This window comes from Camarhynchus parvulus, chromosome 2, assembly GCF_901933205.1.
Source record: "Camarhynchus parvulus chromosome 2, STF_HiC, whole genome shotgun sequence".
Lineage (NCBI taxonomy): Eukaryota > Metazoa > Chordata > Aves > Passeriformes > Thraupidae > Camarhynchus > Camarhynchus parvulus.
Genome location: NC_044572.1, coordinates 131,491,314 through 131,517,718, shown reverse-complemented (window position 1 = coordinate 131,517,718; position 26,405 = coordinate 131,491,314). Strand labels below are relative to the sequence as shown.

At 41.7% G+C, this 26,405-nt stretch overlaps 1 protein-coding gene across 1 annotated transcript; it reads left to right on the top strand.

Annotated features, from left to right (window-relative positions):
* Positions 1-1,840: 1,840 nt before the first annotated feature.
* AZIN1 (antizyme inhibitor 1) lies at positions 1,841-26,405 on the top strand. Its single transcript, XM_030970624.1, has 12 exons — positions 1,841-2,151; positions 7,751-7,888; positions 14,739-14,936; positions 16,961-17,134; positions 17,397-17,569; positions 20,235-20,369; positions 21,852-21,933; positions 22,745-22,819; positions 23,897-24,062; positions 24,596-24,714; positions 24,889-25,103; positions 25,732-26,405. Exons 3-12 carry the CDS (start codon positions 14,835-14,837, stop codon positions 25,841-25,843), a joined length of 1,353 nt encoding a protein of 450 aa, XP_030826484.1. The 5' UTR covers positions 1,841-2,151; positions 7,751-7,888; positions 14,739-14,834; the 3' UTR covers positions 25,844-26,405.

Genomic DNA, 26,405 nt, shown 5'->3' with positions numbered 1-26,405 from the left:
TCTAAGAACATATATAAAATACATAGTAACATCTCCAAAATAGTCAAGTCCTTTTCCTAGTTTATATCCCTTCCAAATATGTGTTTTGAAAAATCTACCTTCCTAATGAATACAGCTTTCTGAGTTGCTCTTCTGTATATATCATTATAACCGTTTTCCTCCCCTCTATCCCTTCCTTCTTTGTTTGCCTGTTAATAATTCACAATTACTGTACCATAACGAAGCTGTGCCCAAATTTCTCTTCCTGTCTCTCTATAGCTTTTTCTGGTTTGGTTTTGTTTGTTGGTTGGTTGGTTTTGTTTTGTTTTGTTTTTTTTTAATATAATCTAATCCCTCATCCTGCACTTGCATTCTGGAATGGGAACTCAAAAGTAAGTCACTGATGAAGGGTATAATACACAACACACCTGAAAAAACAGCATTGTAAACTGTAAAGCTGAATTTTTGGTCTTCAATACAGGGTTTGTTGCAAGTGTATATAAGAGGTTTTCTGGCTTTCTAATCAATGTACCTGCTTTAATTAAACTTCATCTATAACCTACTAGCGCTTTTATCACAAAAAAGGAGACATGATAAAGAGACTGCATATATTTCTCAGTTCACTTCCTCCTCATTTAAAATTATTTGCAAAAGAGAACATGGTAACAGATGAAAAGAGTAAACTAATTCCATCTCTGTGTGCTGTGGAACCTCAGTCCTATTCTTTTACTGAAGATATGACAGGTGTGTATCTATTCACTCCTTTTCTAAATTCTCTCTGCTATACAAACCCAAATTTGCTTTGGAAAAGAAAATGGAAACTGTACTAACGTACCTCTTAAAATGAACATAAATGTGCCCTGAGAGGAAGAAGTAATTTTGTATATATATTTATATACTTTTGGGAACAAGTGTGTCTTTTGGTGGGTTTCAGTGAACTGCATCCCTACATATTTTAGTAGCTGGAAAAAATTGTGATTGCTGGAATGAATTTTTTAAAAAGCAGCTCTGTGAGGTTTAGTAAAATTGAATAGCAGAGCCAGGCTGGTAGATCAGGGTTCATCCACAGCTCCACCATGAAACAGTTTTGTGACTTTTAACTGAGGCACTTCATCTCTGGGTGGCTCTTTTCTACTTGCAGCTGAGCAACGCTCCCTCATAAGGACATTAAGAGAGAACTAAAGGCTTTGAGGTGTGCTGAAGATGTCCCAGAGCTTCAGTGAAACTCTTTGAATTCTATGGGTCAGCTAAAGCCTTCCATTCATGTATTTACTTACAGGATTCTTGAAGGCCTGAAATTGCTGGGAGACTGAGGCTGCCAGCTATGCAGTGAAATTAGTTTCTTCTGGTGAGCATTATGAGCAGCTTATCAATGCCGAGGGAATCAGGGTGAGCTGTCAGGCTGTTATCAACTCGGTGAACGAGGCCTCTGGCTGAACATTGAACCCTGGGTTCTTTTTCCACCTGCTCAAAGCCGTAGTGACACAGAATGGGTCTCGAGTTAGTGGAAGCCATGACAGAAGCACAGATCCCAGATGCCGTGTGATGACACGTATGGTAACCACCTGCCCGGTATCGCGGGGGGATGCTGACGGTGTCCCTGCCCTGGATTGTGTCAGGAACTAACCAAAGACCTGACCGCTCCTGCAGCACTCTCGGTGCCAGCCAGGGCGGGCGGCCCGCCGCGGACACGCCATCCCCACCGGGACACACACCGCCCCGCCGTGGGGGACACAAGCCTCACTGCCCCGGCCCAGCGCGCCCCGGCGGCCGCGGCGGGGGAAGGCAGCGGATCCCGCCCCCGGTGCGGTGACGGCGGCCCGAGTCCCGCCCCCCCCCTCCCGCTCTATAAAAGCGCTGCCGGCGACAGCCCCTTCTTCTCGCCCCGTGTCTCCGCTCGCTCGCTCGCAGCTCATCGGCCGCGCTCCCGTCTCCGCTCGCCGCTGCTGCAGCCCCCGGCCCGCTCCGGTTCTGTCTCTCTCTCTCTTCGCCTGTGCCCTCTGGTCCCAGCGCTGCGCTGCGCTTTCCCCGCCGGCCGCCCCCGCAGCCTATGGCCCTGGAAGGCGCCGCTGCCGCCGCCTGTATTTCTGCTGTAGGTTCCCACATCCCTCTTTAAAAATTCCGCCTAAAAAGAGAAGACGATTTACCAAATCTTTCGGGCCGTTATCTCACGTGAGTACCGGAGCGGGAGTCCTGGGGCTCTCGCCGCCCGTGGGGGAGGTGGTGGGAGTGAGGGAGGAAAGCAGTGGCGACGCCCACCCCGAGCTCCGAACCGGGCCGGAGTGTCCGTGGTCACCGGCGGCGGGTGGTAGCGTTAGGGGCTTCCCTCTGCCTGGGGCCTGGGGCTTGGGGCAGCGCAGGGAGGGATAGGCAGCGGTGGTCGTGGTGCCCGGAAAAGGCGGAGGGGCAGCCGGCGAGCAGTACCGTGGCGGTGACTGCCGGAGAGGTTTCGGGATGGGGCCGGTTTCTCCCGCTGCCCTTTCTCCGCCCGGCGGCGTGGGGCGAGACCGGCTGCCACCGGCAGCGGCAGATGGAGAGCGGCAGAATGAGTCAGAGCCGGAGCTCCCCCCGTCCCCCGGCGCGCCGGGCGGTGCGGGGCCGCAGTGCGGGGGCCGAGCGGGCGGGCAGCGGGACCCCCGCACCCGGGAGGTGTCGGTGGCGAGGGGCGGAGGGTCAACGGCCGCCGCGCTAATATGGCGGACAGCGCTGCGTGCGAGCGGTGACGGGGCGGGAGCGGAGGCCGGGCACCGGGGTGAACGCTGCGGCTGTGCCGCCGGTCGCCTTCTCCCGCAGTCCTCGGGACGCGGAAGGGCGGCGGGGCCGCCGGCTTCGCGGCCGGCGGGGGCTCGGCGGCCGCCCTAACATGGCGGATTCCTGCGGAGGGGGGCTATACGGTGTCTTCCCCCTCGCAGCCGGGGCAGTGGCCGGGGCTGGAGACCCGCGCCCACCGGGTGCTGCTGCCTCTCGCAGGGCGCCCCTGCCTGGGAGCGGGGGCCGAGGGGTGTCCTCGCCTGGATCCCGCAGGGCGAGGGGCTGCCCGATGCCCTGTGGCAGCAGCCTGGGCTGGCAGCACGGGCTGCGGTGCGGGTGCTGCAGGCTCCCTTTACGCGTGTGACCCACACGCCGTAAGCGCCCCCGAGCCCCCGGGGACAGCCGTGTGTGACAGGCTTCAGCGCTGGCAGCCTGACGGGGGCAGAGGCAGAAGTGCTGGTGGCATGGCCGCGGCGTCTCCTCGCCTGCTTCTCAGGGGCCATGTTGTGCTTCTGTGAGCGTGATTATCCATCCGGGCTCCCGCTGCCGTGCTCCACTTTTCCCCTCACCTGAGCTGCGCCTGCACGAGGCCTCTTCACCTGTCCCCCTCGGCATGGTCAGCAAGGGCCACGCCGAGGAGCAGTGAGGCAGCGCCGGCTGTCAGAGCAACGCACGAGCCGCCAGGGCATTGCACAAGTGACGCTTTCCGGGACTGCCTTCACGCTGAAGGGCCGTGGGATCACCCGGCATGTGGAAAGGGAGCCCTTCCCTTCCCCTCCCGTTAGCAGCCCCCTCCCTTTGCCCGGGGAGTAGTTCTCTGGTCATTTCGCGGGTGCACCATTTACCCTTCCCCTTGGTCAGACCCTTAGTGTAGCAGTAGCAGGTTTGGTGCCGCTGGTCCTTTTGGAGGTCTCTTGGTTGAGCTCAACCTTCTTGGTTTGGCTGTCTCTGCCAACGTATTGTGGTCCATTTGGCCACTGGTGTACTAGTGGCTTTTGGAAAGTATGGAGAAGAGATTCTGGTTCCTGCTCAACAGCCAGCTGAATTTGTGTGTGTAAAGTGTGTGCACCCGAATGTTGGGGTATCCGAAGTGTGTGCACGTTGCCTGCAGTGCCGTTCGCTATTTGGTAGGAGGTCAGTAGAGTTATAGTGGTGGGAGATCAGTAAAGGTGTCTGTTCTGGTGGTAGGGGAGCTGAAGGCCCAGTGAGCGAGCGGGGTCATGTGTGCATAAGTGGGACGGTGCAAGTGCAGGATTGTGGTGTGGCTGAAGAGGATGCTGGTATGTCTGAGCACTGGGCAGCACTGCAGATCTTTTGCAGTCATCAGTCTGAGCCCATGATGATGCCTGTGTGTGCTGGGGGTTACCTGGTTGTGGTGAAGAGGGAAGAAAGTGAGCTTAAACCTTTTGAGCCTTTCTGAAGTGCATCCCCTGCAGTACTAAATCCTGCATGGCTGCCTTGTGCCTGTAGGCAGGAGAAGCACTGCGTTTCAGACCTCTGCCGCAGGCTCCAGTGACTAACCAGGATACAATGGTGTCGTCCCAGTCGGTTGTAGCCACCCTGAATGAAAACACGATGTGAAGGCCAATAAAACAGCGTAGAAATGCCTACCATCTAGTCAGATGCGTGACTGGGTCTCTTGCGTGCGAGTGGGTTGGGGGGTAGTCCTGCCCTACTTCTTCTGCCCTCCCCTGCTGCCGGATTTTTGTCTCTGAAGACACTGCACTTGCCCATTATTCTTCCTTGGATAAACGTGGGAGGCAGTGGTGCTGGGGGGGAGGTGGGGGTTGTGAATAATGGTGATGGTAGGAGGGGTTTGTTCCAGTCTGGACTGGTCCAGTCTAGTTCTTTCCTTCCTGTCACCGTGTGAACAATGCTGCTGCTGCTGTGGCTGATGCCTGTGACAAGGCAGCCCCTTCCCCGTGTGCCTCTGGCTGTGGCGAGCTCCCTTCTCTGCCTCCTCTAGGCCAAGGCCCCCGGCCTGCTCTACCCCATCCCTCCTGCTGGGCATTGAGCTCCAGGGGAAGGCTGTTTAAACCCCAGAAAAAGGAGGCTCTTTGGGAGGGGGAGGGTGTTGTTTGGTGGTGAGCAGCTGTGGGGACGTTTCTCCTGTGGGCACAGTTTTACTGGAGGCAAGAGGCAGGATCACTGCCTTTCAGCCCTGCAGCCGGCCCTGCAGCTCATGCCTCTCACTGCTCCCTGGAAGGCTGCTGCAGGTGTGTGATGGCAGCAGTGCTGCTGGGAATGATTCCAGCTCTCCAAATTAAGGGGGAGACAGAGTGCTCTGGAAGAGAATTAAGACTGTCCCTTCCTAGAAGCGAGGCTTAATTGTGTAGTGCGCTAATTGAGGTATAATGGTAAGATTTCAGCTCTAGATGCTGTTGATGCAGCACGGGAGCAAGAGTGTGGTTCATGGAGAACTCCTCAGGGACCTGTGCTTCCTTCAGGACCTGTTCCACCCCGGGGATCCCCTTGCCACAGTGTCCTCTCCCTGCTCTGGAAGAGGCTTACTGTAATTCAAAAATACCTAGGTTTTTCTGGGAACCAGAGTAAGTTGGTGCCTTTGAGTCTGTCACTTGGTGTAAATGTGCAAGTTCATTGTAATTCTAGATTTTTAGGGTTTGGTTAATGGATATTTTTGCTCAAGCCACTGAAGGGTCTCTTCTCAGAAACAGATGTAGTGGATTTTTTTTTTTTCAAGAAAATGGGTTGGTGCCTGTTTTGTAGGCCTGTTGTTATCACACATGGGGAGGTGAAGTGGAAAAAGCCCAGCCCTGCTGGGCACTTATAGGGCTTGCTGCAGGGGTGCAGGTGTTCTGACAAAACTGTGCTGTGGACAGCTGGGGGGTGATTTGGGTCCTCAGGTGAGTTGTGACTGTTGTTGCTTGAGCTGTAGTCAGACCTCAGGAACCTGCTAGTAGAGTATACCAACAGATGAGAGATAAACACGTGCATATAGGTGTCACTTGAATATTTAAAGGCGGAGCTACCTTGCTAACTATTCCCACAACTCAAAGCTCACTGCTTAGCAAAGAATACTTTTATACCTACTTTAAAACCCTTAAACAAGGAATGCTTCATTGTGGTTGATAACATACGCAATTTTTGTAAAACTGGGTTTGCCCATATGGGTTATGGACATCTAACACACTTGTACTTAAAGTGGTAGCCCAGCTCTGCCACTCAACAGCAAAATCCCTTTCTGCTGGTTAAAATAGACTAAAGTGACTGCAATTGGCAAGGCTCAAATTGTTCCATTTTCCTCTGAATGTTTAGAAGTGGCAAAGCTGCACAGAAAGAGCAGTCAGACTATTTTGTATATGTTTGTGGAGATCCTTTACATCAATATCATTTAAGAGAAGTTCTGAAAGACAAAACTTGGCGCAGCTCAGAGTTGACTGTTGCTACAGAAAATTGTTGGGTTTCATTCCTGCTCCACAGGAATTTTCACTGTAAACTTTCCTCCTTGGGATGTGGGAGAGTATATGTTGGCCTAATATTGCAGGTGATACTTGGCTGAAGCATTGATTTGAAGTTTTGCACTGAAGGTCATGTGCTCTACCTAGAAGCACTTGTGTTTAATGACTTGTTTGGCTGGAAAGGTAAACTTAATTCCTATCACTGGAAAATTTGTATGAATTCTTGAGTATAATCAGGACAGCAGTAGGAAATAGTGTAACTACCAGTTAATTTTAAATGTTGGCCACACCTTCCTGTTGTGTGCAGAACTAAATGTTACTGACGTCTTGCTTTAGTGAAAGAGAAGGATAAGCTTAAATGTAATACATATTCATTAATTCTAGCTGGCAGAATTCTGTAATATCTCAATTTTGAAGCACTAAGGTTTGTTTTTAATGTTGCATGCTAGTAAATGCTAATTTATGTGGTAGAGCTTCAGGGATTACTCGGTGGGAGTTGCTGTGAAACAGTTACCCTCAAGTTGTATTACCTCTGTGCGTTATCCAGTACTTCATGGAGTGCACTGGTTTAGTTTTCCAATAGCAAGAATTAAGTGGAAAAGTGTATTTCAGGAGTTTAACTAACATGGCTGTGATCTTTTGTGTTGGGTGATTCCAGAAGTCAGGCTTTTGTAGTCAGCCCAAGTAGTATTACTTAAATAATGGAAGTAGCAAAGGTTCATTTTTACAATAGGTTGGTATGTTCTATGTTTCATGCTATATATCACAGTGAATTTGTAGAAACTTTATTGCATGCTGGGTTTACATGTGACCAGTTTGGTAGCGTATTTAATTGCATGAAAATTATTGTTGCTTTTAGGAGGAATAACTTCTCAACAGGCCTAATAAATGTTTCCTTGACTGCTTTTACACTCATTGTTCTGTTTGTGTGATTGCTTTACCTTGAGTAAGCTAGCTTTGTACTTTAAAATGCAGCTTTGCTGATGTGTGTAATAGCCTTTAAGGGCCAGCTGAAATGTTTCCTCATTCCTGAAGGCAAGCATAAGTTACTTTGTTTTTACTGTCTTGCTCATTTCTGGATTTGTCTGTGTGGTGTTCAGTTTCACTATATAAAGCACTATTTTTCACCCACATAGCTTTTTCACCCACATGCCATGTTCATTCACAGCAGAGGGAGAAAGAACGTGGCAAGGGAATTCTAAAATAGAAAGGAAGTGGGGAGGGGAAGAATGCAGTGGTTACAGGGTTAAAAACACTTCTGGGAGAGTAATCCAGTGTTAAGGCATACTGCCCTACAGTAGGATCATGTAGAGATCTTTGCCATTAGTTTTGAAAATCTTCTCATTCAGGTTGTGAAAGATAAGTATAATAAGCAGTCTTGTGTGTTTTAGCAGTTCTTTGTACATCTGGCTTGTTCTGGCTCAGAGTTTATATTAACTCTTGAAAACTGGGTGTTTGATGTGATTATAAACTTTCATGGTGGGGTGTTGCAAGCCTCCTTAAAAGCACTACTGAAAAGGCATTTGTTACATGTTTTATGATAAAGCTTTTATTCTGTTCTGCTATGAAATTTATTTCTGTGCGCATTTTTCTCCCTACAGGGCAAAATCTCTGATCAAGTTTACAACTATCCAGAGGGCTTAGGAGAAGTGCTTTATAGAGAGCAGTTCGACTTCAACGCTGAGCCACCTTGGGAACCTAGCTGATGATAGTAGGGTTCCATCTCCTAACTTGTCCATGTAAGTCTCTCTTTGTCTGTATGCAGGAGCATAAGCACTTGAAAAATACAGCTTGTTTTTTGATAAGCAAGGTCTGGATGTAGATTAACAAAATTACATAGGACTGTCATTCAGGATGGCAAGGGGGACTAAACATTTTACTCACCTAACATGTTTCTCAGTGCAATTATCTGATGAAATTCTGCAGTAAACTTGGTAAATAAAGCTACTTTTCTGAATTAAGGGTGTTGGCTGCAGAAATCCTGAAATAAAGTGCTATAGCTTCAGTCTCTCAGTGGTAATTCTGAAGTCAGGAATTGGACTGCATGACTGTTAACATCAACTCATGACTTGCTGAGTACAGTATAGTTTGAGTAGTTTATACTGAAATAGTTAAGATTTGCTATTGGAAACAGTAACTCAGGCCGATCATGAAGGGTGTGCCTTTCCAAATGCCTGTCTCCATTATTTGTTAATTACTATCCATTTCCACAAATAGTTGTAGTGGCGTTACAGTAGAATGTGGAATTTAATGCTGGATGGAAAATGTGCAGCAATTATAAATGCCTTTATATTTTGAAGTGGCAAATAGGTATTAAAGGAAAACAAGACCATGATAATGGAAAACAAATGAATGCACTTAGCTGATCTTAAGGAGCACAGAAAACTCTAAAATGTATGTGGTTATCACGTTATGTTAACTTAAAATAGTTTTATGTGGTTTTCAACAATAGTCTTAACTCAGATATTACAAATGCATTCAAGCTGACTTTATATAGTATTTGTACAGTATTACTTTCTTCCTGTCTAGCTGAAGGCATTTTTGTTTGGCTTACTACCTATAAATTATGGAATGCTTTTTAATGTAGAACTTGGAAATGGTTAAGTACATCTTACTGAGCCAGGTACTTTTTAAAGACCACAAAGACTCTGAATGCCAGCTGTGTTAGTATGCATCCTAATAAGGTACTTAATGTAGATAAACTTGTTCTTCGAAAATACCACAATTGCTGAGACACAGAATGAACTTGGTTTATCCTGACTTCTGGCTATATCTCCAGAGGTTAAGTTCTTTGTTTTGTTTGAAACTTAATGAATTAACTGCATATATCTGATTCTTTATAGTTGAATACTCTAGTCAAGTGAATTCAGTTAACACTGAGAATTTTCTGAATATCACTGTTATGTTTAAGGTGTGGTTTTTATATGTAAAATAGCTGAGAAAATTGCTAAATTACTTCTCCTGTTCAGTTTAAGTTTTGCGTTGCTCTTATATGTGGCTAGAACTCTTGTGTGACATTTTTCGTTTGACCAGGAATAAAGTAAAGTAGTAAAAAGCTGGGAAAGGCAGAATTGTTAGAAAGGAGTGAATAAAGTACACAATCTTAAGGTACTATACATGCATTTTAATTTCTAAAACTGTTCTGATGAGAGTTTTGGCTGTGACAGAAGTTCTTATTCTTGAGGTGAGGGCTGTTCTGTACCTTCTTTGTGATATTCCTTCTCTAACGGGTAGATTCTTGTGCTGTGACAAATGATACAAGGTATGGGTTGCCCTAGAATGGAAATGCCACTGGCTTTGCTTTATTTGCAGCTGAATGTTCAGATAATGTGTATTTATTTTGAGGTTGGATCTATTACGTGTTCAGCAGTTATGTACTGTACACAAATAGAAGCAATTCAGTAATGAATGTAGTGGTGATGTAGGTAGCAGTGGTGTTTGCCAGGAAATCTGTACCTGTTTTGGTGTGCTGAAGCACAGGTCATTGCCTCTAATGCAGCTAGGATGCAAGTTAAAGAGCTAATTGGTACTCTGTCTTGTTCAACTTGCAAAGTGATTTAATGGGAAAAAGGTCAAGTGAGCTTTTAAATATAACTGTAATGTTATATGTTAATGTTCCAGTGGAACTAAAATAAAAATCTTCTGTCTGAAGGTGTACTTACATTTCCATTAAACTCACTTCCCTTTTATCATTTTCTCCATCTCATTTTTTCCTTGTGTTACACTGGCAGGAGAAGACTTGGGGTTTAGTTCTGTCTGTTCTTCAGGCTCTCACTCCCTGAGCAGTCCAGCAACTGTGGCCTGAGGTCTTGCTCCTTTAAAATCTCTTCTGTGTGTTGCCCATCTGATTGGCCAGAAATGATGGAAGTCTGATGTATTAACAAGCCCTGTCTATGCCAAATGGAAGCAGTAGCTATCTGGACTCACTAATTGACAGTCCAGGACACTAATTTTGAAAGCCTTAGTAACTTAGTGTAGATGGAGCTGGTGGCAGCTGGGGAACAGGAGGGCTGGGAGTTCATAGCTTAGTGTAGATGGAGCTGGTGGCAGCTGGGGAACAGGAGGGCTGGGAGTTGGGAGTCGTGGGGGGCAGTGGGAAGGCCAAACACTGACACTGACTGAGCAAGTAAGGAGATGGAATAGGGAAGTGACTGCTGCTCTGTTGTAAAAGAGAAGTGCTGGTCTGCTACCACAGACATATATGTGCACTCAGAAGAGTAACCATTCTTTTGTAAGCTTTGTGAGCTTCTTGGGTCTGAATAATGTATTCAAACTTGAGGAATGCAGAAGGAGGTTTTTGTTCCTGTACAAGATGCTGGATGGGCCATTGTTTTTTCAGTTTCTATCCTGGTTGCTTGCTTCAGCAGAATTGTTCTTTCTACATTGCTCACTTAACTGTGTGGAATGCTGCTGAGAGAACAGAGTAGGCTGCAACTGACCTAAGCTGTACAGGTACCCTACTTATGGCCTTCAGGGGATTTGTGCACTGAGAGGTAACTTGAGTAATGCAAAAAATGACACCTGTTTCAGCATTTCCATCAGTTGGCTAGTGGCTGCATTCAGCTAACTGAATTACAGTGATGGAAGTTGGTGAAATGGTGTCTTGGAATATTTTTAAAAGACACTCCCATTATAAGTAGGTATTCCCTGCACTGAAAGCAGAGGACTCTTGTATAGTGAGTATATATATAATATATATAATTTTCTACTATCCTATTCTGTACTGAATTGCTGGTGCCAATGACAAAATGTTTATTTTTTTGATTTGTTACTCCTGAAGAACCAGTATTGCAAGGAATGAGAGAATAATTTGTTTTTAGCCCTTTATGATTGTTGCATCAGCATAATTGTTATCGGTCATAAATACTTTTGTTTAATAAGATGTGGTTGAGAGGCATTATTTGGAGCCCATTTCATTTGCAGAGACTTTTTTTGCAGAGGAAGTTTTTAATGAAAGACCCAAACCTATAGGTGTTTGTGTTTTTTTAAGTTCTTTTCTTAGGCCAAACAATACATAGTTTGGACAATGTAAAGAAAAGAAAATTGCGTATATTACGGATGCTTGCATGTGTTTAGACTCTGTTCAGAGAATTTTAATTTTCTTTTATTCCAGATGTCTGCAGTAATTGCAGTGTTTAAATATGTACACTTTTATCTTAGAGTTCTTCATCTGGGAAGCCATTGTGTTAAAGAGCCTGGGGATGTAATGCTTACTTCAAAGAAAGCAATTACATGCCTATGTAGAAGTCTCATACCACTTGACAGCTTTTGTTTGACTTAAAATATATGTCCTGGAGCATTGTGCAGATTAACATTTCAGGTGTGAGAATGGGTGGTGTTACCACACCAAGTCTGTCAAATAATGACTTGCAGCAAGTCAGCATTTCCAGCAAGGAGTGAGCTCTGTGCTCTAATGAGTTCTGACTCATCTTACAGACATCAAAAAAAAGTCCTAAACCATCATTTAGATTTCCTTCTGCAAATTTTATCACTGATTCTCCTCCCCCCCTCAGGAGGGAACCAGTCAGGACAGAATAAGGTGACAGCAGAGTCCCAAATCCTACTGTAAGGTATTAACTCCTTAAAGAATTGTTTCTCTAGCCACTGTCTTGTAGTGGTGCTGTATTGGTGCTTCTAGGAATTTGTTTTTTCTTTGTAGAATATTCTTCCTATCAAAACTGAAGAGATGTAATTTATTCCAAAAAGGGGAAATTGGACAGTAGTCAAACAAACATTAGCTTTTTCTTCTACTAGATTAATTTTGTTAAAAGGAAAAGCTACCATGTCTTGGATGTGCTTAGAAAAAGCAATCACTGTTCAGCATGCTGGGAGAGGTTATATCAGGTTGTTTATGGTTTGTTGCAATTGTCATTGAGTCTGTACTAGCATATATTCCTTTTGGTACCTACCTCTTGACCATAAGATGCTTTTTGATGAATGAGCAGGACACAAGTCTTGTTTAGGAAATAATCTTTATCAAAACTAACTTATTAGATAATTGTTCTTTTTGTTGGTGGTGGCTTTGGGAGTTGGTGTTAAAGAGTCCTCCCACCATGCTTTACTTGAACTGAGTCTCCCCAGAATTAAGGGGGCAGCTTTTGAAGGAAAGTGTACTTCTACACCATCTGTCTGAGAGCTGTGGACACCACAGTCATTAACTATGGAAAAAAAGCCTTTCTTTTAAGGCTGCTAAACAACCAGCTTAAATCTACTCCACTGTAACTCAGATGAACATCCACACTCAAAGAGGGAAGGCGTGCAGTTGGTTAGATTGAGCTGCTTCATTTGAGATACAAGGTACAAGCAATTAGCTGTGTGTGTCTGGTGAGTGTAAAAATCATTCAGGGCTGTAATTGGTTCCACTGGGTGTGCTGCAACCTTCCAGTAGGGTAGATCTGGGGTGGAAGGGACTCTTGACTGTCTGCAAGCTTTAGAGTGTAGGGAGTGGCTTGTAACATGAAAAAAAAACTCAACCAAAATTTAAAAATCTAGCTAAGTAGTGCCCTTATATATACAGTAATTCCTTAAAAAATTTTCAGTGAAAAGCTGATGCCAGCATTTCTTTCCTGGGGGGAAAAGATAACTCAGCCTTTTTGCTCCTCTGCCTCTGAAAACCATGGATATTTTATGAAGATGTCTGTGGTGTTCATCTTTGTTGGACTGATTCTAAGGCAAGCTTAGTTCACAAGCTTCTTTTGTTCAGTGGTGGTATTTTTTAAGGAGTTTTAGCTATTAGTCTCATACTGAGATATGACTGACTAAAGACTTTTCTGGTTATTATCGTCTACCACCTAGTCATTGTTTTTACAACTCATTAAATCCTTTCATCAATGTGATAATTATCTTGCTCTTCTGTGATTTGGATCTTCAGGATTCCCTTAAATAATCATAGGACTCACTATATATGTGTGAGACAACTATTTCTTACCTGCTCTACTTGTCTTTATCGTTCAGCTTCTGAACAGAACTGAATATTCTTGCTGCCACTGACTTAGCTCACCTGGTAGTAAATTCCTCTTGTAACAAGCATAGGGGGCATGTTTGAGTTGTGCAGAAAGCATATAAAAAACCCTGCTGGCTCCTTTCCCGTTATTTGGCATAATGATAAGCAGGAGCAACTGCTGCTTAGTTGTGGTAGTATTAAACTACAGCAAAGTAACTTTGTTCCTATTGTTGACAACATTAACCAAACCTATGTTGCAAATTGTGTATTTTTTTTACTGTATGGAGGTGGGGGATGAAACACAAGACTGAGTTAATACCATGGCCCTGTGATGATTTGATGCCAAAATTATCTTAATTTATATAGTCTTAATGAAGTATTTTTGGCTTTCAGCTGTAATGGTTTTGGTTTCTATAAATACTTTTAATTAGAAAAATAATTCTGCTATTGTAAATCTCAGTGCAGGTGGCTTTAGAAAACAACCCTCACTTTTTTTACAAGTACTATGCAACTTCTGTTGAGATATTAAAAAGTCTTAGGTCTTCATTTAGAGAAGGAATCTAGTTAGCTAGCTGGTTTTGATCAATCTTGTGTTAGTCATGAAGATGACAGTTGAAAGAAAAATGTGGTCAGTGGGTTGATGTAAGCTAAGAAGCTGCTGTTAAACAAGACCCACAACTCTAATGGAATGTGAACTGCAGATTGTTCTATTCATCAAGTGAAGCAAATGAAGGTATATAGTCAGCTGCTGGTAATTTTCTGTTGATTTTTACTTGAGATTAGTCAATCTGCATTCTAAGACTATATTTAACAGTATTTTCAGTGTTTTGACTTTGTTGATTTAGATTGTCTTTTGGAAAACACTGTATAAACTACTAAGCTAATTTGCAGTGAAGATCTGAGGATAAGCAAGATGCAAATAAAGTTAGACTGTAACTGTTACTTTATTTTAATAACAATTCTACATGCTAAGATTATCACTTTTAAAATTACTTCTAGCCTAGTGGCTTCTTTATATTAACCTCTGTTTTGCAATTAACAGTTTTAAGTGTCGTAGGCAATGTTATGAACAGAACAACAAAATGCCTAATAAATACAATGTGTAAATGCAGTGGTTATAAATCAGCATCAAAAGAACTAGAACATTAGTACAAATATCACTGCTTACATTTAATCAATAAGCTACAAGTTTTCTATAACAAATTCAGGAATATTCTGTTACAGGCAGTCTTCCAGTTGCACATTTGAATGCTAGCATTGCTTAAGATGCTTTACTTGAAAAGAACTGAGCTGAGGCATTTGTACAATTATGCTGCACTTGCAGTATTTTCATAGTTTGCATAAACTCAGTGCAGATCAGTGTGCATACAGTCTGGAATTCTTCTCAAGAACAGCCTTGCATCACTAACTTCTGGAAGTTGGTATCAGATTTAAAGTACCTAGCTTCTGTTTTATTCTTGGCTTCAGTAGAATTGTTCTATCCATATCTCTGACAAACGTAGGGTAAGCAGAGTAAAAACAACTTTGGTCTTTGTAGAGGGTGTGTTACTGTTTGTAGGACATCAGGTGTAGAAAGCTGATTTTTAAACAGCAGCTTGGTGTGCTTTGTGCCTCTTTTTCCATTGACACATGTCTTCTTTCTACAGTTTGTTGCATAATTTAAGGACCCGGATTTAAGGCTTGGAAGCCCATCCCTTGTGTTTCTTGGTTTATGACTGTCGGCTTTGTGGAATACGGCTGAGATGAAAGGATTTCTTGAGGATGCAAATTATTCCATTGGTCTGTTGGATGAAGGAGCAACCCTTGCAGATGTTATTGACAACTGTATTTATGAGCATACTCATGTAAGTTTGCTTTCCAGATCTTTTGATTTAGTTCCCTAAGTCTTCAAAGTAGATCAGAGTATTTTAGAGCTGATGAGCTGACAGCAACAGAGAAACAGTCAGCTAAGCCTCACTCACCTTATTTATAAAGTAGTTTCCTCTTCTAATTATGCTGCTTTGCTGTTTTCTTGCTTTGGGCAGAATTCTGTTGGGGAAATTTGGGCATCAACTCTTACTGCCCTGAGTGTGACTAGCAGGAAAGTAGTCTGGCTGATGTAATTAAATGCAAGTTCCCATCTCACTGTTTGAAGAGATTTTATTAGCAATGGGGTTTAGATCAAGCACCTAAAATTATGCAAGTGGATATATTCAGTTAGAACCTTTTTGTTATTTCCTTGAAAATATGGCAGAGTTCTGACAAATGTGTATGCTGAGCCTGTTTAAAGCCATGTTTAAATTTTCTGTGGGCCATCATGGTTAATATTCATACATCTTCCTGTTACCCTTCTCCCCACTGGAAACTCTGGTACAAGCACATTGTGAGGTGCTCTCTTTCAAGAAAAACAGTAAAAGCTACTGAAGTTTAGCAGCCAACTGGAAAGAAAGTTGAATCATTCTGTGTATACAGTAGTCATTTTTTGAATAAGGCTTCACTCATTTCTTAGGAGGCAGGAAGATGTAGCTTTTGTTCTGTAGACAAAATTGTAGAAAGAGCAAACTTTAAAAATGTTTCATTAAGCAAATCCTGTGTTCTTCATATGCCATACCTGTGAGTTGCTCACTTTTCCCTTGAACTAATATTCATGTGCAAGTGGTCAACTATAGTACATCAAATAGCTAAATTCCATGGCCTTCTGAACTCAGGCGTAGGATTCCCAAATCCTGATTCCTAATATTCTTTTTCTGTCTAGCAAATAAATAGGTAAACTACTGGCAACATGTCATGTCTCCAACCACTGGCTGGCTCACAGAGGATAGCTGCCTCCTGCTGCTTTCATTTACTCCTTTAGCTCAAGGGGTAGAGGCCTGTGCCATGGATCTAAAGCTCCAGATCCCAATCCTGCTGGTGACCCGTACAGGGGGTCAGTATGCTTCCACCCGATGGAATTTCTATTTGTGTTTTTAAACAGAAATAAAGACTTTGTATAAAATAAGCCACAACATGTAGAGTTTCATATCTGCAAAAGTCAAGTGCTAGAATTAACATTTGATGTATAGTCTTGATTCAGATCCATCATGTATTTTGTGATGGTCTTTAATTGATTTACAGTAGGGCATTCACCTACAGTACTTTTACTGAGTGCACATTATGGACAAATCTGGAATGATCTGTTTGCAGTTTGATCCACTACACCTGCATCATGACCCGATAGTGAGAAAGACTATATTGTAACAGATGTGCAGAACTTAACATTCCAGAAAAGTCTCTGCATTTTCTTAAAGATTATGTACTTGATTCTGTCACCTTTAACATGAAGTTTAGTTCTTAAAATTCCTTTTGAACTTCATTCTTCACAAGATGTGGAGAACAGTCTCAAACTTGACTTCCTGAACTAAAATACCATCAGACAAATTTTCAGTAAAACAAGCTATTAGATGTTAAAATAATGTTAGTGCATCAGATTTTATTCCATTTATAATAAGATATCAATTACATTGAGACTGTGGAAGCTTTCATCCCAGTGGATCTTCTTCCTATGAATAGCTGCAGACTTCTGAAAATAAAAAGTTGAAAAAAGTGTGTAACTTAATCTGTTTTTTTTTTTTATAAAATCAGCATTTGGCATTTAAGTAGAATCTTTTATTCAGGAATCTCAGAATATTGTCAATAGCATTCATAATATCTCTGAAGTGGTAGGTATTCCCTTTGATTTTTTTAAACTAGTTCAAATTGTTAGTTGAACAGAAAAACATTATTCAAGATCAAATCTAAAAGTTAAGAGCAGGGTAAAAAAGGTACATAGTTCTTTAAGACTTGGGGTTGTTTGTCTTGACAGCAAACCTACAATTTCAGACATTTTATTTTCCTATTCTTCCTTTTGCAGACTGGAAAAAAGGCATTTTATGTTGGAGATCTTGGAAAGCTTGTAAGGAATAACATGCAATGGCAGAACGTGATGGCACCAATAAAGCCATTTTATCCTGTAAAATGCAATTCTACTCCAGGTGTACTCGAAATTCTGGGAACCCTTGGTGTTGGTTTTGCATGTTCCAGTAAAGTAAGTTTTTGTTGCCTGTGTGCCTTATTTTCTTTCATATGTCTGCTGGTTTAAATTAATCTCTTTGGTGCCAAGTGCCATGATTATAAATAAAATTTGAACTGTGAACTCATTTGTAACTGGCTGGTTGAAAATCTGTACTTCTGCCCTAGAAGCAGTAGATGGTTTTCTCTTTAGTGTGGTAGTAGAGCACATCTAATAAGAATTCAGGAAAGATGGTGCCATGCCCTTTGTCAAACTCTGGTATGCTCCTGCTTTTCAGTCTGAAATGGCATTGGTACAAGACCTGGGCATTTCTCCTGAAAACATCATCTACACAAACCCTTGCAAGCAAGCCTCTCAAATCAAGTATGCAGCAAAAGCTGGGATAAACATCATGACTTGTGACAATGATATTGAGCTGAAGAAAATTTCACGTAACCATCCAAATGCCAAGTAAGTGTCAAAATCCTGATTTTGCTTTTAATGTGGGGGAAACTTTTTGCCTGTATTCAGGGTGGTTTGAGTTGCAAGCAACTTGGCTTCTTTAATACAAATCACTTGTATCTGTTCTTCTGTCTCCTTCGAAAATAGCTTTTTTGCATCTTTTCCTACTGAGTCTTGGCTTCCTAATACAATGGCCCTTGGTTTGGAAAAATCTTGGGAGAAAGTGATTTTTTTTTTAGGGCAATCTTCATGTAAAGGTTTCAGGGATTAAAGTTCAGAAGTCTAGTATTTCATCATCTGCAAATAACATCTTCCTCCTGCTCTGTTTTGGCTTCAGTGTTAGGGAGTTGTATTTGGATATTAGTGGCTCTGGCTCACTTCCAGGGAGTTGTATTTGGATATTAGTGGCTCTGGCTGAAGTCAGGGCTGAGCTACCAGCAAATGACTGTGTGCATTGGATCCCACCTGGGGTTTGGGCACACTCTGCAGGTCTATTAAATACACCTACAGGCATTTCCACATAATTAAAACAGTGAGAAATTTTTTCAGTCACTTTGGTATTAGCTCAGCTGCTCTCTCTAGAAAAGTGGTCAAAGCTGATAATCTGGCTGGTAAATATGGCAACTGTATTGCTGGCAATGTATAATGGTCTCTTGGACTGACAGGCACTCCTGTCATTTAACATCACATCCCTCACATATGAATGCTTTAGCTTTGGGCCATGCCTTTAAGAAACATGGAGCCAGAACCTAAGTGAATGTTACAGGTGAGCCTAAGTGAATGTTACAGTGCTTTGCAGTGATTGAAGATAAAGCTTTCCATAAATGTCATTGCAGAAACTGAATTCCTGATATCTTTAACAAATTCCTTGGTTCTGAACAGTCATGATTAAAGCATTGTGTTGTCTCCCAAAACTGTGACTTTTTTTTTGTTTTGGTGCTTTTTTGGGGAGGTGGTGATATTTGAGAGAGTTTTTTTCTTTGTTCAAGACTACAAGATTTAATATTGCTGTTGCTGGTGATTACACTTCATCCTCATGGAAGTCTGTCTGTGCTTTGCATACTGGAGAGAAATTTCTGTGCAAAAATGTTATGCATGATAAGTAAACTTTTCTGTAACTGCTGGCCCTGGTATACTTAGTGGATTTGAAATCCTTGGCAATGCTTAAGCTGAGTGTTAAATCATTACTGTTTTACCAGTTATTTACTGGTGATTTTATAGAGTTTTGCTAGTTTTTGTTGATTTATTTCCATGATTTTAACAACCTCTTAGATTTCTAGAAGTCGGATTTAGTGGATTTTGCTTGAAAATACCTTGATTCACTTAAAATGCTGCTATAACAATTTGTCAATTTAACGTTGGATGTTTTAAACAGGGGTTTTGACTAATCTTAATATGAGGTTACAAATCCTAGTATGGATTTGAATTTTTCTATTACATTTTAAAGAATTTGACTTGTAACAATTTTTTGCTTCAGTTAGCGCATTTTTCCAAATTCTTCACAGAATATTGTTTGACTACAGATTTTTTGAACACAATTTTCTATGCTAGTGAGAAGCAGGAAAGGAAATGCTCATCAGTTTCTCAAGACAAAGCGATATAAATTAACAAGGATTGCAGGGCAACCTGTTTGAGAACTTAGGACCTTTTGCTCTTTACAAAATGCATGTTAAACACACTGGGAAACATTTGGAAAGTACTTGTAGAAGTCATGGTAGATGTTAGGCTAACTGTAGTGGCCAGGCTGAGTTCTGTTTGCTGCCTGTCTTGTAAAGAGCTGTTTCACTCTGTGTGCAGAGTTTCTTCCACTCATTTACACTCCCCATCCTGGTTAGCTGCAATGTGTTGTGTCCAGTCTGCATGTATGTCATGACACCACCTCTGTTTAGTTTACTGGATGACTAATTACTTGATCTTGTAGGAGTGTGACTTTCTCAGTGGACAGCAGTTTGAATTTGGGAGGTTTGGGGGTATGTCTCTAGAGGTTTGGATGTGACCATGCCTTTGCCCCTCAAGTGTTACTTTAACATAGAGAAAGGTCAGCATTGGCACTGCAGTTTGCAAACCTACCCAAAATGAGGCTTTGACCAGACAAAGATATTCCACTGCATAAGAATGTAAGAAATGGTACCTGCTGCCTCTGTGCTCCACAGTGTCCTGGAAGAAGGGGCAGGGAATGGACTGACCACCCTACCCCCTCATCCTGAGTCCATGTGCTCAGCCAAAAGGGAACGTTATGTGATATGGCTAGGGTGTGCTTTCAGCCTGGATGCTGAGTTTAACTAAATCTTATACATGTCTAACTGAAGGGGAACCTCTGGGCTGGGGAGGAGTACAGAGATGGGAAAATCATATTAGTCTTACTGATTTTATGAGGAACTACGCTTTATTAGAAGGTAACATTATTTTTTATTACAGCACTCAACAGACTCTTGCTGCTGCAAGAGTCTTAGTTGCTGCATTTCGAAATCCCTTGTCCTTGTTGGCTCCATGTTTTAGCCCCTAATTGCTAGTTTTTTCTCTGTACAGGATTGTTATTATTAGGTTGCCTTGATTCATCCATCGATGGAGCTGGAGTACTGACAACATAATCAACACACTTCTGACAATCTTCAGGCTTCACATGTGCTGATGATGTAAACCAACTGCCCCAATCATCTTCCCCTTCTCTTAGGCTCTTACTGCACATTGCCACAGAAGACATTACTGCTGGTGAGGAGATGAATATGAAGTTTGGCACCACCCTGAAGAACTGTAGGCACCTTATGGAATGTGCTAAGGAGCTGGGAGTCCAAATAGTTGGTGTCAAGTGAGTAACTTCATTGTCCACTGCTGAGTAGATGTTTGTATGAGGTACTTAAAATGTAAAAGAGAAAAGAATTTTTCCCTGGTGACACTATTTTACAGGGTTTTTAAAAAATCAACAAAAACCCCAGACAAACTATCATATTAATTTAGAATCATGAGCTTTTGCTTGCAAGCACAAACTAGTATGAAACAAAGTAACTATTACAAACATCAAAACAATAGGAAATGGAGCATCATAAATTCCTTCTGTCAGCATGAAAACTAAGTTTAGAAGCCTCTCCTAGTCTCTAACTGTACTCTTGAACTTCTGTGGTAACTTGATTTGTATTTTTTCCAGCAATAAACATCATAACAAGAAGTGCTAGTACAGCATGGAATAGGTTTGATAGTTTGAACAAGATGAACATGGGGTCAGATCTTGTAAGAGTTAAGGCTCTATGTCACTCTTTGATCATATCAAGACAAAGTACTCAGATGAGTTGTTGGCTTGCAGGTGGCAGGAATGAATCCTAGAGTTCCAAATTTGTACAAATCTGTGGTATTTTACTTGGAAGCTTGATGGATATTTTACTGTTTCTCAGAAAAATGCATGCACAAGTCTGCTCTGTCTACCTTCAACTACAAATCTATCACATGCTTGTGACTGTTTTAGGAAAGAAACCAAACAAATAAATGGGTCATCAAGACAAAAAAATGTTAAGCCAATAACACACAAATGTTTTGTTGTGTATCTGTTTGAAATGGATGTTAAAGCATAAACTGCAAATATTTTAAAAAAATAGATACTACTGGAAAAAAACATTCCTCTTCGTATAGTGTCTTAACCAACTTTTATAAAAGCCACATGGCTCTTGTGCATTATTTTTTATTTAAATAATTTTTAAATCCACACATGGATTCATGCAAGGAAGTTTGAAAAGTGACCTTTGCCTCAGAAAGACATTCCTTAAAGGAGTAGACTTGGAGTGAGAACACTGTGGCTCAGGTGTGTGTATGGGCTGTCTAGAACCAGTGGACCATATGCCTCTTGAGGAATCCCATGGGAATGCTGGCACTTGTTTTTGCACCTCAGCGACTTAAGTGCATATGGCAGTACTTGAATGTCTTGAACAAGGAACAAGAGGGGATTCAGGAGCTTGTGGTAGGCATCAGTACTTCTCTGCAGCTTTGGCACTATTGAAGAACAACTTTCAACCACTTTGATAGTGAAGACTGAAAAATTCAGTAAATCTGTTGTTTCTCAAAGATGAGAACATTGTGGGACATTCTTAAGATTAAGAGGAAGACAATTCTCAAGTACAAATTCAATAGCAGGCAGTGGTGGTCTGAGCTTCTTTGCACAGTTGCTGTATATTATCATTTAAGCTTGTTTTGGGGCACTTGGGAATGAATTGCTTCTGATGCTGTTCTATATGATGAAATTATTTGCTTGGTCTGAAAGCTGCATGGTTCAGTGTATTTACTGTGGTTTTATTTCTTTCAGATTTCATGTTTCAGGCTCTTGCAAGGATCTGCAGACATACATTCATGCTCTGTCTGATGCTCGGTGTGTGTTTGACATGGCTGTAAGTACATCTATACTCACATGCAATTGCTACAGTAGACGAGCCATTCTATTCCAATTATATTAGCAAACCAACTACATTCTTTCCAAAAGAAATCATTGGAAACTGAACTTTTAGTAAGGGACTAAATACTGCTTTGTGATGTGATAGAAGTAAAACCAACTTTGTCCTAATTATGGTAATGAATACTGTCCCACTGACAGGCAGTAGCCTTACATGCTATTTAAATTAGTTTCCCACTTTGGGTCAAGCCTTTTTGATATTCAAATCTCAGTCCTGTAAATACACAACTGATGCTTTTAGGTTACATTGAAATTGAACAATGTAACCTGGCGTGGTATGAGGAGTTTGTAAACTAAACAGAGAAGACTGCAAGTCTTTTTACTCTTACTACTGCAGTGCCTTAGCTGTGGCTGGTAACATATGGGGGCAATAAAACTGAGGATCTTGCAGATCTTTGTGCAAATTTGTTGCAGTGGTCTTGTCACAAAATTTGTGAAATTCTAAAATTGTTTTGTCAGAATACACCACCTGTTCAGCAACTACTGACTGAATATAACAAAAGCCACAAGATGGGAGTTGATATTGCTGTGGGGCTTGCAGAGAATTGTATAACCAGCCTCTATTGACATCCCAGTGCTTTGCTTCTAGATTTAATGGAGCTGTACTGTGCCCTTACTCCCTCATTAGATGTACTCAGGTAAATAGTTTCAAAAGCTTAAATACACAGAAAACAACCACAGTAAGGAGCAACAAAATCTTTTTGCATTTACTGTTGTTCATGTACTTACATTCTGCCTATGCATTTTAGGAAGAATTTGGCTTTAAGATGAACATGTTGGATATTGGTGGGGGCTTCACAGGTTCAGAACTTCAGCTGGAAGAGGTATGCAATGTGTTGGAAATTGAAACTCTTACTTTTGAAGAAATTGAAGTGTGTAACCTTCAAACTGTAGCTTGAATTGATAGCTGAAAGATAGTTAAGTTCCATGTTAGACTGTAACTCAAGATCTCACTAGTTGGGTTTGTATTCTTGATGATGGATAGTGTAATCCCTTCTTGGAGGTGATCATGACTTCTTTTTAATCCTGTTCAAATGGGTGAATGCTCATTTAAGTGTGTTAGAGATTAAATTGCTATCTGAAGCAGCCTTAGCAGTAATAATTCAAAGTTTTTCTTGACTGTTGTTGTCCAGCTGGTGACTCCTGCATGGTTTGGGGCAGGGTGCTTTAGCATGCTTTGGGTCATAAACTCTGTTGCTACTGGATGAAAATCTCCAGTATTTTCCTTTGGAACTGAAAGCTAAAGGTCTTGATTTGGCTGGCCTCTGATTTGGCCTAAATGCCACCTTTAGTATGAAGTGGCACGTAGAACAGGATACCCAGTTTACACTGGTGTGTTGTCTTAAACACAGGCTCCATGAATTCTGCACAGTGAAAGCGATGTAGTGAGGAGTTACTAACAGCAATCAGGGCTTTTCTCTCCATTCTAATGGTTCTGTTACGCATCCAAAATATCTGTTAATCTTCACATATCTGTCCTAATATATGAACATTAGTATTAAATAATTCTGTTTCTAATATGATGCTATTCAGAACTGATCATGAAAAGGTCCTTTGCCCATTCTTGTGGGTTCATATGTAATTTTACATTATCTGATGTGCTGGATGGGCATTGAAGTTACTGGTGGTGGTTAGTGTACCACAGCTTGAATTTTGGTTGTGAAAAGAGACTGTGTAGTACTCAGACTCATGGTTCTCAATCTTCAGTGTTTAGCAGAATGACCAGCTTTCTTACATTTTTTTTTATAAATTGAGGACCTCTGGTAAAGGCATTTCTCAGAGATTGGAGAGGCAGAGTAAGCATTTGGTGTGCTGACCAGACTTGTTGGTGGCCAGAAGTGTGTGTGTGATATATCTATAAGCTGAGTTCATTGGCCTTACCTCTGACTTCAATTTCCTAGGTTAATCATGTCATCAGGCCATTGCTGGATGTCTACTTTCCTAAGGAATCTGGTGTTAATGTGATTGCAGAGCCTGGATGTTATTATGTTTCATCTGCATTTACACTGGCAGTGAATGTCATTGCAAAGAAGACTGTTGAGTATGATAAACTTCTTCCTTCTGGAGGTAAGGGTTGGATTTGTTTTCGGTGTTGTGACTCAGTACAAGTAACTGCCCACTATTAGTTGGGATTGACTAGTTTGTTTATATGTTTAGTGCATCCCCTAATTCTTACACTGTAATATGCCTTCTGAATTGTGACCATATGTTATCTGTGTGTCTCACTGGTACTTTTATGTGGCACTTCTTGTATCCTTACTAGGTTAAACCTATATTGGGTGCATCACAGATGGTGTGTTAGAAGGTTCTGTATTAGAATATAAAAAATCATGTCATAAAGCAAGCTACTTCCCTGCTTCTCTGGATTTATATTCTTAGCACTGGTTATTACTGAAAGCATTAATTTTGTTAAGCCTCTCGCTTAATGTTATAACTGAATTTATAATCTGGTCTCATACAGATTACTCTGCTTGTAATTCTCCTATTCTAGTATATATGGAACCCCCTTGTCAGGAGAAAGCAGCTGACTTAAGTTAGATTGCAAAAGGACTACTTATGACAAAACATGCATGCAAGACAACTTCTTTTTTTACTTCCAGTGGAGCAAACCAGGAATGATGATGAACCAGTATTTACATATTACATAAATGATGGTGTTTATGGTTCTTTTGCAAGTAAATTGTCTGAGAAACTGAATACTATCCCAGAGGTTCACAAGGTGAGTCCTTCTGTATTCTTCAGAGGTAGTCTTTTCTATTCTTGTCTATTGAATATATATTTAACACTTCATACATATATAGTTGCATATTATTTATGAAATTAACCTTCTGTATATTTGAAAATTCTTGTTCAATAAACTGAAGCCTGAATTGCCTCAATCATTTCCATATAGAAATACAAGGAAGATGAGCCTCTGTTTGCAAGCAGCCTTTGGGGTCCATCCTGTGATGAGCTTGATCAAATAGTGGAAAACTGTCTTCTTCCTGAGTTGAGCGTGGGAGATTGGCTGATCTTTGACAATATGGGTTCTGGTACCTTGGGTGAACAGTCCACCTTTAACGACTATCAGAGGCCACTGATTTACTACATGATGTCTTTCAGTGACTGGTAAGGAAACTATCTTGATAGTGGCAAGGTTGCTTTTTCTTCCTTCAGGAGTGTACACTTATAAATTTCATTCAGTGGCAAATACAAGAAATGCTAAGTGCAAGAATGTGCCTTTTTAGTTTGTGGATTATATTTTTTTGTCTCTGCTGTTTGACTGCTGAGACTAAACTGAGATCTGTGATAAAATGCCTACTTTGCTTTAGGGCTGACAAAGGAAAGCAGAATACCTGACTGATCTCACCTGTGAGTTCAGTGGCAGTTGTAAAGTCTTGTACTGGTTTAACAAAAGCTGTTTAACATCAACCTTTGAGCTTTCCTAATACACGTAACCACAGCTTCTGTGCAGTGTTGGCACCACCATGGGCAGGAAGGGCAGTGATGCTCTTGTGGTGATGGGGAGTGTGGTACCCCATTCCTGCACCCAGGCAGGCAGGGCCTTGTGCTCCCTCCCTGGGGAGTGGCAGCGTTTCTGTGAGTGCCAGGCACTGGCACAGCTGGGCTCCCTCTGCTGAGCCAGGGCCAAGCCATGCGGGGGCAATTGGCTGCAAATGCTGCATGGAGGCTTCTTTCTGAAGGGAAATTGAACCTGAAAACCTGTTGTTACATCTCCTGACCTTTTCTGCTGCAGGGATGAGATGCAAGATGCTGGAATTGCTTCAGACACATTGATGAAGAACTTCTTCTTTGTGCCTTCGTGCATTCAGCTGAGCCCGGAAGAACGCTTTTCCACTGCAGCTTAAAACAGGCATTAACGCTTCATTTAGACCTGCAGTTGCAAGTCTGTAGTTTGTCTGGTCAACATTCCAATGTGGAAGAAATGGAACAATCTTCAATTCAATTCATTCTCTTCAAAACTTGAAAAAATAGTAATAGAGATGGGGACCAGGCAAAACAAGCTACAGCTACAATTCATTGGGGGGGTGGGAGGGTTAGATAATGGTGTCCAAATTTAAAATCAAGTTCATTCAACCCCTGAGCGTTAAATATGCAACAAAATGGATGACTTAGTGGAGATGGAAACCCATCACTTGGGTTCTTCAACAGTTTACATACAAGTACACAGTTTTTATACTAAGGATTCCTGTTAGAAAAGTCTTGTAAAGTTATTGTCTTTCGCCCAGATATATCAAATGTCAGTGGGAGACCAGTGTGACTTCATTAGATGTTTTAGTGTATTTAGAATGTGTAAATTTGTGCTTTGAACTGTAGTTTAATAAATGTAAAATTGCATCATAGTATTTGTTGTATTTGACCCGTGATGTATCCCTTGTATGATTGCAATAAAACTTTGTGTAGATTTTA

Bases quoted from the DNA above. Each gene is read 5' to 3' on its own strand.
- AZIN1 (XM_030970624.1), top strand. From the start codon at position 14,835: ATGAAAGGATTTCTTGAGGATGCAAATTATTCCATTGGTCTGTTGGAT. The intron at 21,934-22,744 runs GTAAGTACATCT...TATGCATTTTAG, and splicing joins GGTGTGTGTTTGACATGGCT to GAAGAATTTGGCTTTAAGAT. The intron at 24,715-24,888 runs GTGAGTCCTTCT...ATTTCCATATAG, and splicing joins CTATCCCAGAGGTTCACAAG to AAATACAAGGAAGATGAGCC.